Source organism: Gracilinanus agilis, chromosome 2, assembly GCF_016433145.1.
Source record: "Gracilinanus agilis isolate LMUSP501 chromosome 2, AgileGrace, whole genome shotgun sequence".
NCBI lineage: Eukaryota > Metazoa > Chordata > Mammalia > Didelphimorphia > Didelphidae > Gracilinanus > Gracilinanus agilis.
Window position 1 is genome coordinate 285,637,455 of NC_058131.1, and position 15,479 is coordinate 285,652,933.

Consider the following 15,479-nt stretch of genomic DNA (forward strand, 5'->3'; position numbering starts at 1 on the left):
TCACTGGAAATGCTTTCTGGTGCAGAAGTCTCAGAAACTGGTCCCCAGTAGATCCTCTGTAGAGTCTCTGCACAGTGGGGGAAATGAACTAGGAGCTGTATTAGCATCTCCTAGTGGAAGGTGGCACAGGACTTTCCCAAAGGAGCTGCTGGACACCAGGGTTCCATTTGCTTTATTACTTAGAAAAGATATGTGTCGACAGTAAAGTGTCAAAGGTTTGCTTTCCACACCCAGCGGCATCCAGACACCAGGTGGAATGCCCCCAGATGGAAGGATGCTGTCCCAGTGCTTCCTGGGATGGGCCAGAAACCTCAACGCCAGAGAGGACTAAGAAATTCCGGACCTCACCTTGTCCCCCCCACCCACCCCAAACCAGGGTTGGCTGTGCAAAATAGTGCTCAGAAAGAGAAAGGCGGAGCAGGGCAGGCTGAGAGACCTCAGTACTATCTCCCAAGTCTTCATCCCAGCCAGTCAAGGTCATCATCATCATCATCATCCCCAAAAAGGGGTGCTGGGGGTGGGCGTCCCTTCAAGCTCTGACAAAACAGAAAACAGCTGTAAGTGTTGTATTCCATCAGTGAAAGAGTGCATTTCTTGAGCATTGAGATTTAAAACTCTTTTCCAAGTCCAACAGAAGTCAGATAGAACTGTTGATTGAGGCAACCAGCATTTAGCCATCACTGAGATATGTTTAAAAACAGAGCAGTTCTTAACCTTAAGGGTATACACAGTTAACCAAACAGATCAAAATATGTAAAGAGAAGAGACAATTTTTCCACCACAAAAAAAGATCATTCTTATTTAGCTACTTTTAATCTTACTTTATTTATTTATTTTACAGTTTTCCTCCTCATGCAGTCACTTCAGCATTTTAGATAAGTAGAGGGTTAAAGGGCAAGAGGAGGAGAGGACATGAGAGAAATGAGTCTGGGCAGAACAAAATGAAAAGAAATAATAAACAAATAGGAGAGAGTAGCCTAGAGGGATGGGAATTGAGAGCCCTGGGGAAAGAGATGCAGGAAGCAATGGACTCTTTAGGAGAAGGCATTTTCACCATTAGCCATAGGCACACTACTTGCTGGACCTCTCTGTCACCACAGTTTTTCTTAAAAAGTAGGGTAGACACTAGGGCCCCATCCCTGAGTCAGTGACCTGAAATAAAGCACCCTAATAGGTACATTCCTCCAGGGAAAGGTTCCACCAAGCCCAACTTTGGAAAAGGAAAGGTTTTCAGACCACCCCCCCGCCCTTCTCACCCTTCCACTCCTGCTTCTGATCCTGGATACTAAATGGGCAGGAACAAGGGCCTGTAGAAGAGGTATCCTCCCTCCTAGTCCAAAGTCCTGTATCAGCCAGCTCCATGCACTCTCCTAGCCATCTGTTCCTATGGGTAGCTAAGGAGGGAGAGGCAAGAAAACAAGGGATATGGGGAAAATTCATACTTCCTTTTCATGGGGCCTATTCTGAACTTCTTACTTTGGATGCCTGGTGGACAGTCTTCTTGGGGTTAATACTGTAGGCTGCCTTTTACAGTATATCCCACTTGGAAGCAGGTTCTGCCCTTATAAAATATTGCTGGCCCAGGTGAGCCCCAGAATCTAATTTCAGATGGCCAGACCACAGTGAAGGTAGTATGCCGCAGGGAAGAGGCCTGGAACAGGAATCAGAAGCAGGGCAAACAGTGCTCAGAAAGAAAATGAGCACAGCAGGGCAGGCTCAGGGACCTCTGTATGTTCTCCCAAGTCTTTATTCCAACCAATCAAGGTCATTATCATCATAATCGTCCCCCTAAAGTGACTCTACTTCTACCTTGCTGTGTGACCTTGGGTGCTTGCACTAAAGTAGGCTTCAGCTTCTTTATCCACAAAGTAGAGGAAATAGTTGAAACTGGTATCAAAGGTGTTCTTGGATATGTGTATGTTTTAGTGGTCAGGCTGAGTCTGAAAAATATTTGATTTCTGCATGTGCTTAACATCAATGCAGTCTTACCGTTAGAGTTGTGACATGTAACTGGCTGACGGTCTCAGCAAAAAGCTCATAGCTGAGCATCAGAAAGCTTGGTTTTGAGCCCCACCTCTGCCACTAATTTGTACTATGTCCTTAAGTAAGCCACCTAATTTCTTTGAGACTCAGTTTCTTTCTCTGTAAGAAGGGAGCTACTCTCTGCCTTATATTCATGAAGGAATGTCGTGAGGAACATAGCACTAGAGATGAAAGGGCAGAATGAGACAGGAGGTAAAGAAGACTTTGAGTAAATCATGACCCTATATAAGTGCCAGGGAGCAGGAGGGAAGGCACAGGGCTGGGGTCTAGTCCCAGGTCAGAAGTATGATCTAGAACTCATAAAAAAGGGAATCAAGATAGATGATAGATGACATAAGGTCTCTAACAGCACTGGCAGTCTATGATTCTATGCTCTTTAATCCTGTTCACAGTCAGAGAAAATTCATTCTTTACTCTGAGCTTCGATATTACAATCAGGGCTAAACTGTCTATCCTTGCTCACTTAAGTGAGCTCTAGTGAAAGGACACAGCTTATCCCCTATCCTCAATAAAGAATAGGCATCCCAGCACCCATTGCCATATTTATAGGACTGCCTCCTCTTAAGCCCCAGTTTTGTCCTCCAGGGTCCAGCACACAGAGCCCAATGAGTAGGCCACCAAGAATCCAGATTCCTTTGACCTGTGTGTTGTTCCTTAGAGTAGGTCATGAGGGTTTCTTGTCTGGTGGTGTTGGGACGTGGGCAAGCCCTAAATTTCCTTACCACTTCATCTTCATCCTCATCATCAGGCAGTGGAACTGGCTTTGACACTTTCAATGTTGCCTCTTTAAACAAATCATCTTCATCACCATCTGTGAAGCTGAAAGAAAGCCAGTTATCAGCAGCAGAAAGCAATACATTTCTCAACCCTGGCAAAGCCAATTGTATTTGCCCCTCTAATTCTATATTAAGGAAGGACAGAAACCAACCTGGAGTCTTGGGGCTCATGGCTAAGTTGGAAAACTGCTTCTGATTCTGCAACATTTACATCAGTGTTTAGCTGCTCCTCGGTGGTTTTGGTCATGACACTGGGGCCCTCATCTTTCAGGGGAAGTTTAAGCCCTCCCTTTGATTGTCCAAGCTCCCCAGACGATGGTTCTGCTTCCTTGTGGTTTGCAGCCTGAGAGGTTCTTGGATGCAAAGTTTTCTCATTCTCCTGTCTCTGGGTACCTGAATCTGCCAAGCCAATGCAGAATTCTTCTGACACATTGTTACTTTTGTGTTTTTTCATCTTATCATCAACACGTGCTTCTTCATACTCAGGCTCCCAAACTACAGCATCTACAGGAACTGGTGGCATGGGTGGAATTGTCTTTGGGGGCCCTGGAATCCCTTGGGATGGAATTCCAGCTGACCCTGGTGAGACAGATTCATCCAGCATTTCTAGGTTTTTCTCTGCCTCTGAAATCACATCACTGTGAAACCCTTCTTTTCTCTTTTCTACTCCATTCTGGGTCTTCAAGGGCATAGGCAGAGGCTTCTCTGGCTTGTCTTCCTGCTCTAATGGATTAGCCGTGGCCTTGAGCTCCTCCCTCTTCAAGGCTGAAGACTCCTGAGCTGGTTCCTGTGGCTGCTCCTCCTCCTCCTCGCTGTTGCTTTCCTGTTCTGGCTCCTGGGGTGTCAGCAGAAGAAGAGTCTCCATCTGTTGAGAAAGCCAAGGGGACTAGGACATTAGCACTGATAGAAAAACATCAGGCAAGTTGATTCTTAGGTCTTTGTAACAGAGAGGTGGGGGACTATAGGTGTGGACACCATAGATAATGTCAGACTCATCAGCTATGTTGGTTAGATTTGCTGAACTGGTTTGTTTTTTCCTATTTTTCTAATCTTTGTTATAAGGCAGGGGTCGGCAACCTTTTTGGCCGTGAGAACCATAAATGCCACGTTTTTTAAAATGTAATTTCGCGAGAGCCGTACAGTGCTCACAGTGCACTCCTGTAACAGCCCCTGAAAAAAAATTGACTTTATGGCTCCTGCAGAAAGAGCCATATCTGGCCCTCAAAAGAGTCAGATATGGCTCGAGAACCATATGTTGCTGACCCCTGATATAAGGGATAGCTGTCTGTCAGGAAATGAAAGGGATATAAAAAAAAAGGATATAAACAAAAATTTGTTTAAAAGTAATAATTGATGTTTACATAGCACTTGGCCATTTGCAAAGCACTTTATCTAGATTATCTGATTTGAGCCTCACAACAGCCTTGGGAGGTAGATAATACTCCAAGTATTATCTCCATTTGGAGATGAGGAAATTGTGGCTAAAGAGGTTGTGTCTGAGAAGTCAGTCACAAGGCTACGAAGTGTCAGAAGCTGGTCTTCAAGTCTCCATGTTGAGGACTCTATAAACTCTTCCATAATGCTTCTCAGATGAAATGCCTTCAATAATTTCACATGGATTGGGACCTTTGGAGGGACTCCCTAAAAGCAACAAGATCCCAGGTTGCTGGACATACCTTGATTGTATTCATGACAATACTCAGAATGGTCCTGCCATCGTAGGCCTCTTCCAACTCAAATTCTTCCCTTAGGGACTGGAATACTTTGTTCATGATCTTCTTCACCTGGACAAGGGTATGGGAAGAAATCAGGGCAAGATCAATTCTAGTGCTGGCAAAAATAAGCCGAGCAGACCAGAGAAAAATCATGCCAAATATTTTACTTTAAGTCATTATTCATCCTAGATCTAAGTAATGAAGGTTGTCACCTGAATCAGGATGGGGAAAATAATAAGCATGGCTCTGCTTTCTAGAAGATGGGTCTTTCTAGAGTCTACTCCTCAGGATCTCTTTATTCCTGAAAACACTCATCAAGGTTTGGCAGCCAGAGACAGAGGCTGATGATTGCAGAGATGATGATTTTCATTAGCACAAAGACTGACAATAACACCCTCCCATTTCTACCAATCTGCTGGGGCTGCCCCTGGTCCTAAAAATTGGCACCCAACATGCCTTTCCTAAGAGTCAGAGGTAAGCACAGGGAGTAGTGTCCTCCCTGCAACAAGTCCTTTCCATAACCCTAATTCAAGAGGATTGGAATCTTCAAAAGGATGATGACTGCAAGTCCCCAGATAATGCAATATTCAATATCCCCAAAAAGTAGCAGAAAGATCAAGAAAAAAACAAGCTCAACTCAGATATTCTCTCCAGAAATGTATAGAGTTGGGACCTAATAGAAAGTCTGAAGTGAGGAAGGAGGCTGGAAGAATGAACTTCAAACAAAAGGCTGATTCTCTTTGGCTAATACTATGACTAGGAGACTGCAGAGGAGAATACTTGGGGAAGCACAGCTGAACTGAAATATTTGAAGGGCATCAATAAAAGCAATGGATAGAATAAGTTACAGGGAAGCAGATTTTGCTTCTATAAAAGTAATTTAAAACTTTCTCAGCTGTTCAACAGCAACATGGCCTGGGTCCTGTCCTGGGTGGGCAGCTGGACTCCATGGCTTTCTATAAGCCCATCTGACTTGAGAAGAGTAGGACTCTGCAACGGGACTGGAGAGATGCTGCCAATTCTTGTGAGCCATTTATTTGGATGAAAATCTATCACTAAGCAAAAAACTTCTCTATTTAGTAAAAAAGGAACAAATGGTAAACTTGAACAGTATTTGCCACAGGCAAAATAGGACTCAGAATTTTCCCCAGAGAGGACTGATGGTGATCACAGTGCTGTGACAAACAGCTACAAGATGCAGAGACTTCTATGGGTGACACCGTAGGTACCCTTGAACAGAGCTCTCTCCCCTATTTGGCATTATTATTTTTTAAAATTCTTATTATCCATTTTAGTAAAATACTAAGACAAAAGGGTAAATGGGATTAAGTGGCTGGCCCAGGGTTGCACAGCTAGGAAGTATCCAGAGTTAAGAGGCCAGACTTAAACCCAGGTCCTCTGGACTCCAGGCCTGTTACTCTGCCCACTGAACCACCAAGCTGCTCCCACTTGTGGTATCTTAACATTATTCTTCCTTTCCTGACTTAGCACTCATAATTATTCAAAGTTGACAAGCACAATAATAACTCACTTATTTGTGGTGAGAGAATGCAGTGTTAAGTAATTTTCTACTGAATTGAAGTTACTCCTAGAAGTATCAACACTTAAAAGAATTATACCTATTTTTGTTGGAAATCCTACTAATCACTAAATTTCTTCTAAAAGATTTAAGTTCCTCAGTGCTCGTGATTAATACTTGCTGTATGTAATATAGTAGTGCTCTCAGGAATGTTGAGTGTATTGCTCTGCTAAAGGGACCCAGACAGAGGTGTCTATTTTTCTCTGCTCCTATTTCTCTGTATTATCAGCTGGGAGGAGACATCTTCCTGTCACTTATCTTTTTCTAATTCAGTATTTTTAAGTCTCTGGGGACTCCACCTTATCACTCCCTTCTTGGCTTCTCTAACATGTGGGGTCATGAACTTCATACCTCCATTGAAGGAGGGAGGAGCTCAAGCTCAGAGATTTCTTTGTGTTTCACACTGATTTTTCCACCATGCTAGTGTCACTCTCCACTGCTATCAGCTCTTTTTACTGTCTCCTCCCATTAGATTGTAAGCTCCTTGAGGGCAGAGACAGTTTCTTATTAGTTTCCCCAGGGCAGAGTTTATAGCAGATTCATAATCTTTAACATCAAAACCAAAATCCCCATTGAACTATGTAATCAATAATATTTTTTTTCTTTGTTTCTGTTCCCACAGTTCTTTCTCTGAATGTGGATAGCATTCTTTCTCATAAGTTCCTCTGGTCTGTCCTGGTTCATGCATTGCTGCTAGTAAAAAGGTCTATTTCATTCGATTGTACTATAATGTATTAGTCTCTGTGTACCATGTTCTCCTGGTTCTGCTCCTTTCAGAAAATTATTATTAAAGATTGTATCTTCTTATAAAAATAAATAGAAAATAAAAATTAAATTTAAAAAATGCTTATTAACTATTGCTTTCTGTACTTGATAATCATGTTTATTAGAACTATTAAAGAGGGCAGCTGGGTGGCTCAGTGGCTAGAGAGCTAGGCCTGGAGACAGGAAGTTCTAGGTTCAAATCTGGTTCCAAACACTTCCTAGTTGTGTGACCCTGGTCAAATCACTTAACCCCCATTGCCTAGCCCTTACTGCTCTTCTTCTTCTTTTTTTTTTAATATTTATTTTTAAGAAAAGTTAACATGGTTACATGATTCCTGCTCTTACTTTCCCCTTCACCACCACCCCCAAACTCTCCCCACTCCCCTGCTGCGCATTTCCACTGGTTTTAACATGTGTCATTGATCAAAACCTATTTCCATTTGTTGATAGTTGCATTGGTGTGGTAGTTTCCCTTACTGCTCTTCTGCCTTGGAACCAATACTATGATTCTAAGGTGGAAGATAAGTGTTTAAAAAAAAAAAAAGAACTGTTAAAGAGACTGTAAATCAAAGCCTTTCCTGGGCTTTGACATAAAGGGTTTATAATAGCTATTTTAGCTATTTGAAAGATTTTTTAGAGTAACTTTTGAGATATGCTCATGTGCTCAAAGGTTTAGGTTCCTGGATATCAGTGAGGTGTTTTTAAACAACAACAACAACGAAACACCCAGGTAAGACTGGAAGCACTGGTCTACTCACTGTGATAATCATTTGGCACTTGATGTTGTAGACCAGTCTTCCATGAGATGCCAGCTTACCTTCTCTGAAGTGTCTGGGGCTCCAGATATATGTACATTTTCTTGTGTTTTCTGTTTCTCTAGCTCCTGAATACGCTGCTCATAGTAGATGGTTAGGGTATCAATTTTGGACTGGAGGGCTTCACTCTGCAAAGAGAACAGGTTATGAAAATCAGTCCTAGAATGTGGACAAACCACGAAAAATCCATGTAATAGGGGCTTGAAGAAGATTGTTGAGCTTGATCCTCATCATTCTACCAAAAGTGCTCTCTGAAGTTACCAATGATCTCTTGGTTGCCACATTGGGTGACCTTTTCTCCATTCTCATTCTCCTTGATTCTGCAACCTTTGATAATATTGATCACTCCTTCTTGATACTGTTTCTCTCTAGGTTTTCAAGACACCATTCTTCTCCGTTTCTCCTACCTGACCTGTTCTTTTTCAGGCTTCTTTGCTGAATCGTCCTCCAGATTATTCCCTCTAACCTTAGGTGTGCCTCAAGGTTCAGTCCTGGGCCCCCTTCTCTTCTCTCTCTATTCTATTTCACTTGGTGAACTCATTAGCTTCCATAGATTTAATTACTATCTCTATGCTGATGTAAGGATGGGATGTGTGCAATGGGGATGGGACAAAAGGAGCCAGAGAAGGCAGTTGCTGACAGTTGCTGATAGTTGAGAGGAGAAAGAATTCTGGGTATTTCTCCAAGGAAGAGAGAGAGGAGAGGTCTTTGGGCAGAGGACTGGGAAAAGGGAGAAGGAGGACAACTCAGCTCAAATTCAGTCCTGAGGGCTTCCTGAGGATCTTTCTTTGGAAACTGAAACCCTGATTCCCTGATCAAAGCCATTCCATCGCATCTCAACCATCAAGACTTCAACCATTGAGTCCGCTAGGTTTTTTGGACTCCATTTTGGGAGTGATCTCTTAGTCTCCTTTTTCCATTATCCAACCTTGCTGAGAGACCCCCTTTCAGTCAAAACTACAATTATTGAAAAGGATAGAAACAGAAAAGGATAGAAATAGAAACAGAAGGAGAAGGGGCAGGGGAAGAAGCTTAGGAGTAGGAACCCCAAAGGTTCCCTCCTAAGTGACAGACCCCATAGAAATAGAGAAGAGGGCACCCCCAAATCCCTCTGCCCTTCACCCCTTTCCCCAAGCCCTGAATTGCAAATAATAAAAGCCATTCATCAGTCAGATAGCGTTCCAGAGTACCTGAGAGAGAACAAGGGAGAGGGGAACCACAGCTTGGTCTGGCTGCCTCCATCATGAAGCCAAACTACCCTCTGTGAAATTAACTGATCAGGGGGAGGTCTGTGTGAACCCTATCCTTATTAAGAATCAGACTGGGGTACCACATACCTCGTCTTATAGGGAAGCTTTGCCCCCAACTCCTGTGGGGTGGCATGACCATCAAGGTCACCCAGTTTCAGGGTGACACCCCCTTAAAGTCTCCCAGTGTATATTCAGCCCCAGGGGAGAGCTGGAGGAGACTCACCACATAGACTTTCTTTGCCTCCCTTTCTATCAAACATTAATTTACTGGCTCTTTAATTATTATGCTGATGAATTCTCAAATCTACCCATCCTGCCCCAGTTGTATTCATTATCTTTGCCTCTAAATCCTTTCCCCCTCCTACCTTCTCCATTATTGCAGAGGACACCACCATCCTCCCAGTCCCTTAAGTTCACAACCTAGGAATGATCCTTGATTGCTCCCTATCTTTCACCCCCCATTTCCAGCTTGTTGCCAAAGCCTGTGCATTTCACCTTTGTGACATTTCTGGAATGTTCCCCCTTCTCTCACCTCCAGAATCAACTAGAAATTCCTCTGTTTGGTGTTTAAAACCAATTCAGTGACACAGGGCTTCCTGGCTGTTCCATAAATATGACACTCCCATCTCTTGGTTCCAGCCATTCTCTCTGGCTATCTCCCATACCTGGAATCTCTGTTGACTGCCTTCCCTGGCTTCCTTGAAGTTCCAGCTAAAATCTCATCTACATGAAGCCTTTCCCAACCACTGTTGACTCTAATGCCTTCTATCTTTTAACTATTTCCTATTTAAGCTGCAGAGAGTTTTGTTTGCTACTTGTCTCCTCCATTAGATCGTGAGCTTCTTGAAGTCAGTACGGTATGGTGGCTAGTCTTGAATATGGAGGCATCTTTCTGCCTCCAAACCCTCCTCTTAGTCTTGGGTTGGTAGAGATGCATGTGGCTTTCTTTCTGCTAGTTCTTTGGACTTGAGTATGATGGGATAGTCACTGGTTTATTTAATTGTTGGGGTCTATAATTAGGCGAGGTTATAAAACTGCCTTAGTTTAAAACAGAACCAAACCTGCAGGTTCAGAATGAATTGAATTCAGATTAAACTTCATTTTAAAAACATTATAATATCTTTAAAAATTGTTAGGAAATCAGAGTTAATTAAATTTTGTTAATTTTTGGTAGCCATATTTTGGGGTTTCTGAATGATTAATGAAGCTTTACTGTTCTAACACAGAGAAAGTTTTGTCCCTTAGGCAATGGAGTGAACCAGATCCTCTCTTCAAAGGCACCTGTGTCCATAACAACCATTACCATCCCCATCAGAATGTACTAGGAAATGGGAAGAATACTGGCCTGGAAGTATTCAATTTTCTCGTCCCTTCTTTAACACTAAACATGTCTTGAGTAAGTCATTTGTTTTTCTGGGCATTTATTTCCTCATCTGCTCTCTCACGTTCTCTCTCCAGTATCATGTCTTCTCTCTAAGAAATCTTCCTGAGGTAAGAGGGCACTGAAGGGACCTTAGCTGAATGTTCAAAGGCAGTAATAGTTTCAAAGATCCACCATTCATTCTTACTAGTTCTTACCTTCTTTTGCATTTGTTCTGCCAGCTCTTGATATTCAGAAAGTTTCTTTTCTATACCTTGAGATTGCTCCAGTGCAGAGAGCTGAAATAAGACAGCAACATAGGTGAATGTTAAAGATGCCTGCTCTCTATGTTAGCCACGACAAAGAATTCTCAGCCTGGGTTTTCCCAATGCCCAAAAGAGGAATTGACAACCTCACTATACAACTTGGGTTTCTGCTTTCCTGGGAAAGCCAATAAAAGAGGGAGGCCAGGAGAAAAATAGAAACACCAAGGCCAGATATTAGTAAATACCTTTTTCGCCAATGCAATTATCTTATTCTTCTCTAACATCAGGGTGCTGCTTGGGGCCCAGAGAGATTAAGGGACTTGTCGAAGGACCCAGAGCTAGTAATTGTGAGAAGCTGGATATGGAGAAAACTCAATACTCTTTTCACTGTGTCTCATTGCCTCTATTTAATTTGGCCACACAGGCAAAATTGGGACACTAATGCATTGTTGTTGGAGTTGTGAACTAATCTCAACCATTCTGGAACTATGCCTGAAAGCTATAATTTGATCCAGTAATACCATTACTAGGTCTGTATCCCAAAGAGATAATAAAAAAGGGGAAAGACCTACTTGTACAAAAATATTTATGGCAGCTCTTTTTGTGGTGGTAAAGAATTGGAAATTGAGGGGATATCCATCAACTGGGGAATGGCTGAACAAATTGTGGTACATGTTGGTGATGGAATACTACTGTGCTATAAGAAATGATAAGCAGGATGATTTCAGAAAAAGCTGGAAAGATCTGCAAAAACTGCTACAGAACAAAATAAACAGAAGCAGGAGAACACTATGCAAAATAATAATAATATTGTATGATAGACTGTGAAAGCTTAGCTACTCTCAGCAATGCAATGATTGGGACAATCCTGAAAGACTTATGATGAGGAATATTATCTACCTCCAGAGAAAGAACTGTTGGAGTCGGATGGAGAAGAATCAAAGCATGCTATTTTTCACATCAGTGTATTTACAGTTTTATTTGGGGATTTTAGTTTTGTAAGAGTGTGCTCTTACAAGAATGACCAATACAGACATGTGTTTTGCATGATAATCAAAAGAAAATTTTAAAAAATGATAACTTAGCCACATAAACTCCATAAAAGGAGCTTGGTGGCAGACCAGAAGGATTCATATATAATAGGAAATATGTCCCAATGCACTGTCATCATGTTTTTTCAGGATATTGATTCTTATTGTCACCATGACCAAAAAGACTTTTGTTCAGTTGTTGTGCTAGGGCAATTTTGAGGGTAGTGAATTTGGCCATCCTCTGCTACTGAAAAGCTACAAGATCCAAAGAATCCAAACAGGATGTTTGGCCAGCTTCACTGCTTCAACATGGCTCACCTTTTCTTCCAGATGGGCAAGTTTCTGTTGAGCAGCATTTTTCTGCTCACACACTTCTTGGTACTGTTGCAAATGTTCTTGCTTGGCAGAAGCCAACAAGTGTTCACACTTGGCTTCCCACTCAGATTTCAGCTCAGCTTGCATCAGAAACACCTGCCCAGAGAGGAAGATTTCTTTTTTTTTTTTTAACCCTTAACTTCTGTGCATTGGCTCCTAGGTGGAAGAGTGGTAAGGGTGGGCAATGGGGGACAAGTGACTTGCCCAGGGTCACACAGCTGGGAAGTGTCTGAGGCTGGATTTGAACCCAGGACCTCCCATCTCTAGGCCTGACTCTCAATCCACTGAGCTACCCAGCTGCCCCAGGAAGATTTTTTGAGGCCAAATAGTTTCTTCCTGAATAGGATAATAAGCCAATAGCTTTTTTTTTTTTTTTTAAATAAAATTACCTTCTGTCTTAGAATGGATACTAAGTATTGGTTCCAAGATAGAAGAGCAGTAAAAGCTAGGCAATGAAGATTAAGTGACTTGCCTGTAGTCACATAGCTAGGAAGTATTTGAGGTCATATTTGAACACGGAACCTCCTGTCTCTAGGCCTGGCTCTCTGTCCATTGAGCCATCTGGCTGCCATAGCCAATAGCTTTTAATGTTTTGCTTTATTTCTTCTTCAGTGATCCCAGTAATCCTTTAAGTTTTGAGGTCCTTTGGCCAACAAGGGGCAGAGTCTATCAGTACTATTACGTTTGAAAATTAAGGTGAACTGAGAAACAATGATCCGAGCATGAACAATTTATTATTTAGGCTAGCAGTAACCAATAAATTGAGTCAATTGTCTTTCTCAATGATCAAAGACTCCAAGGTATGACTCACCGGACTTAATATAGTTTTAGGGAGTATAGAGTTGGTTAAATGGGGAAGATAATACAATTGGTTACAGGGTAGAAATCATCATAGGAGTGGGGACAACAAAACTGGTTATTTTAAAGAAAGTACACTAAAAAAAAAAAAGAAAGTGCACTGGCTCACATGGGAGTAGTGACCACCTCTTTTTGACAATTAGGGAATGTTAATTCTTTTATAGGACCTATCAATATCTTTCAGGCCTTGTGAGCAAACTTCCTGGAACCTAGAAATGTCTGTTAGGGACAGCAAGGATAAACAAGTTTGGGAATGATAAATTAACTTGTAATTTTAAATTAATTCAGAGGAAGAGCTCAGGGATGTAGGTGAGCAATTATACAGAATGGGGCTGTAATATAGACTAGGGTCAATTATAAAACAGAGTCAATTATTAAATGATATAGAATAATTTTATTTTCTTCAGCAGTCAATTCTCAGACATGTTCATGGCTATTTAACATATGAGGGCAAAGGAGTGTACAACTGGACCACAGCAAAAAGCCTTTTCCCTAGGCTCAGAAATTGCCCTGGTGCCTCCTCCTCTATTTGCTAGTGTTATCTTGGACCTCTCTGGCTTCTTTGGGGTCTGAATGTCATTTGCTTGGACCTTTGATGATACCTGGCTGAGCTTGTTTATTCCTTCTAGAACCCAACTTCTTCCCCACCTGCCTGTACCCATCTAACTTGTTGGGTTTGTTTTCCCCACCAAATCCCAAGCTTCAGCCACCTCTGTCTGCCAAATCCTCTCATTTCACTGCAAAGCCTTTGTCCCTCATTCTTTTTTTTTTTATAGCATTTTTTTTTATTTTAAACCCTTAACTTCTGTGTATTTTCTTATAGGTAGAAGAGTGGTAAGGGTAGGCAATATGGGGGTCAAGTGGCCTGCCCAGGGTCACACAGCTGGCCCTCATTCTTTTTAAACACTGAAATGTCCCTGGAAATTTACTTGATCACCACCTGTTTTGGAACTTGTAACTGAGGTATACAGGGAACACTTATAAAAGAAAACTCATTTTTATGTTTGAGGCTGCTTTCACTTTACACAGATTCATGATTATCTCTTTTCTGACTCTCACATTACCCCTTTACCTGTTCAGCAGCTGCCTGATCTGTAGACACTTGAGCCTGTTTCAGGAGTTGGCGAAGTTTTTCTAGTTCCTCCTGGTGTAATTTTCGAATTTCACCTATCTCTTCCTCAGCCTGGCTTCGTTCTTGGGCAGACTTCTTTTTCCTCTCTGACAGGGTCTTTGGAAGGAAGAAACCAAGTTTAATCTCTACTAGTCAAATAGAAGTTAAATAAGGGAGACTGTTCCTAGAAACAAAGTATTTTCTTATTTAGTTATTTTTTAACTTTGTATCCCAATTGAAATATTCTGTAAGACCAGAGATCCTTTAAAGAAGGGCCCTTGGGGGCAGCTGGGTAGCTCAGTGGATTGAGAGTCAGGCCTAGAGACAGGAGGTCCTAGGTTCAAATGGCCTCATACACTTTCCAGCTGTGTGACCCTGGGCAAGTCACTTGACCCCCATTGCCCACCCTTACCACTCTTCCACCTAGGAGCCAATACGCAGAAGTTAAGGGCTTAAAAAATAAATAAATAAAGAAGGGCCCTTCACAGACCAAGAAGACACACTTCAAACCTTGCCTAAAAGCCAGACATGGCTAACTAATCTAATCATAAGAGTCTTGGTGAGGAATGGAAACAATCACTTACCTTTTCCAGAGATTCTTTCTCAGCCTGAAGGTCAGTTCGCTCCTCCTCTAAGGCTGTCAACTTCAGTTCTAATTGTTTGCGGCTGTGCTTTTCAGCTTTTAATTTGGACTGAGCTTGCTCTGATGTTTCTTGGAGTTCTGAAAAACAGAAATGGACAGTTTGTCCAAGCATGGATACATGAAACTGTAATGGCTGGGCTGATTGGGTGACTCAAGTCATCTTTAGTCCTTCAAGTTGTGAATCCTTCAATATACCATTAATTTGGGACAGTTTTTCCTTCTTTTGATTCTCTTATATTTCTAGAAAGTTTATCAAGCCAATTGTATAAAGACACTCACAAACTCATTCCTTCTCCTACTCAGATTTAGCCACAGGCATGTCACTTGTCTATGTCTCAACTTGAACATGTATGAAGGAAAGAAAATATCCCCAAGGTGTGTTATAAACAAAAAGGAGGTTCTAAGGAGATATAGATATACAGTGGTGTGAATGTATCTATCTGTATTCTTCCTAGCTGCAGATGATGGAGGAACACCAACTCCAATCACCCTTGATAATTGTTATAATTTCCCCTTTTCTCTAACAGTTGCCCAGGGAGGACCCCCGAGAGGTTAGATGGATCAGTAACCTTGCTAGGTCCAACCTGGGGTTGGATAAATTAATATAGGGCTTTGATTTGCCTTGGATCACATTTGATATCTGACTGCGTTGACTCCCTTCCCAAGGGTTGTGATATAAAGACCACTCAGGAAGGTACTTGTTAAACATTCTTTATCTATAATCAGGGAAAGGATAAACAGGACAAGGATTAAGGATTGGGGATTGGAGACCCTATCAACCTAATATCTATAACTAGTTGACAATCAGGACTGGAGGCTATTGATCTAGTAGAAGCTGGAGCTTTATTCTCCACTACATCTCTGGCCCAGTCTGGCCACAGCCACGCCAGAG

At 42.0% G+C, this 15,479-nt stretch overlaps 1 protein-coding gene across 1 annotated transcript in view; it reads right to left on the reverse strand.

Moving 5' to 3' along the window:
* Nucleotides 1-340: 340 nt before the first annotated feature.
* FKBP15 (FKBP prolyl isomerase family member 15) overlaps nucleotides 341-15,479 on the reverse strand; it is a 99,499-nt gene continuing 84,360 nt past the window's right edge. The window contains exons 24-32 of the mRNA XM_044659699.1: nucleotides 14,529-14,665; nucleotides 13,906-14,061; nucleotides 11,919-12,071; nucleotides 10,522-10,602; nucleotides 7,696-7,821; nucleotides 4,496-4,603; nucleotides 2,972-3,684; nucleotides 2,766-2,862; nucleotides 341-536 (exon numbers count right to left, since the gene is read on the reverse strand). Of these exons, the coding sequence (XP_044515634.1) occupies nucleotides 459-536; nucleotides 2,766-2,862; nucleotides 2,972-3,684; nucleotides 4,496-4,603; nucleotides 7,696-7,821; nucleotides 10,522-10,602; nucleotides 11,919-12,071; nucleotides 13,906-14,061; nucleotides 14,529-14,665 (1,649 nt within the window). The 3' untranslated portion in view covers nucleotides 341-458. The remainder of the gene's footprint in view (nucleotides 537-2,765; nucleotides 2,863-2,971; nucleotides 3,685-4,495; nucleotides 4,604-7,695; nucleotides 7,822-10,521; nucleotides 10,603-11,918; nucleotides 12,072-13,905; nucleotides 14,062-14,528; nucleotides 14,666-15,479) is intronic.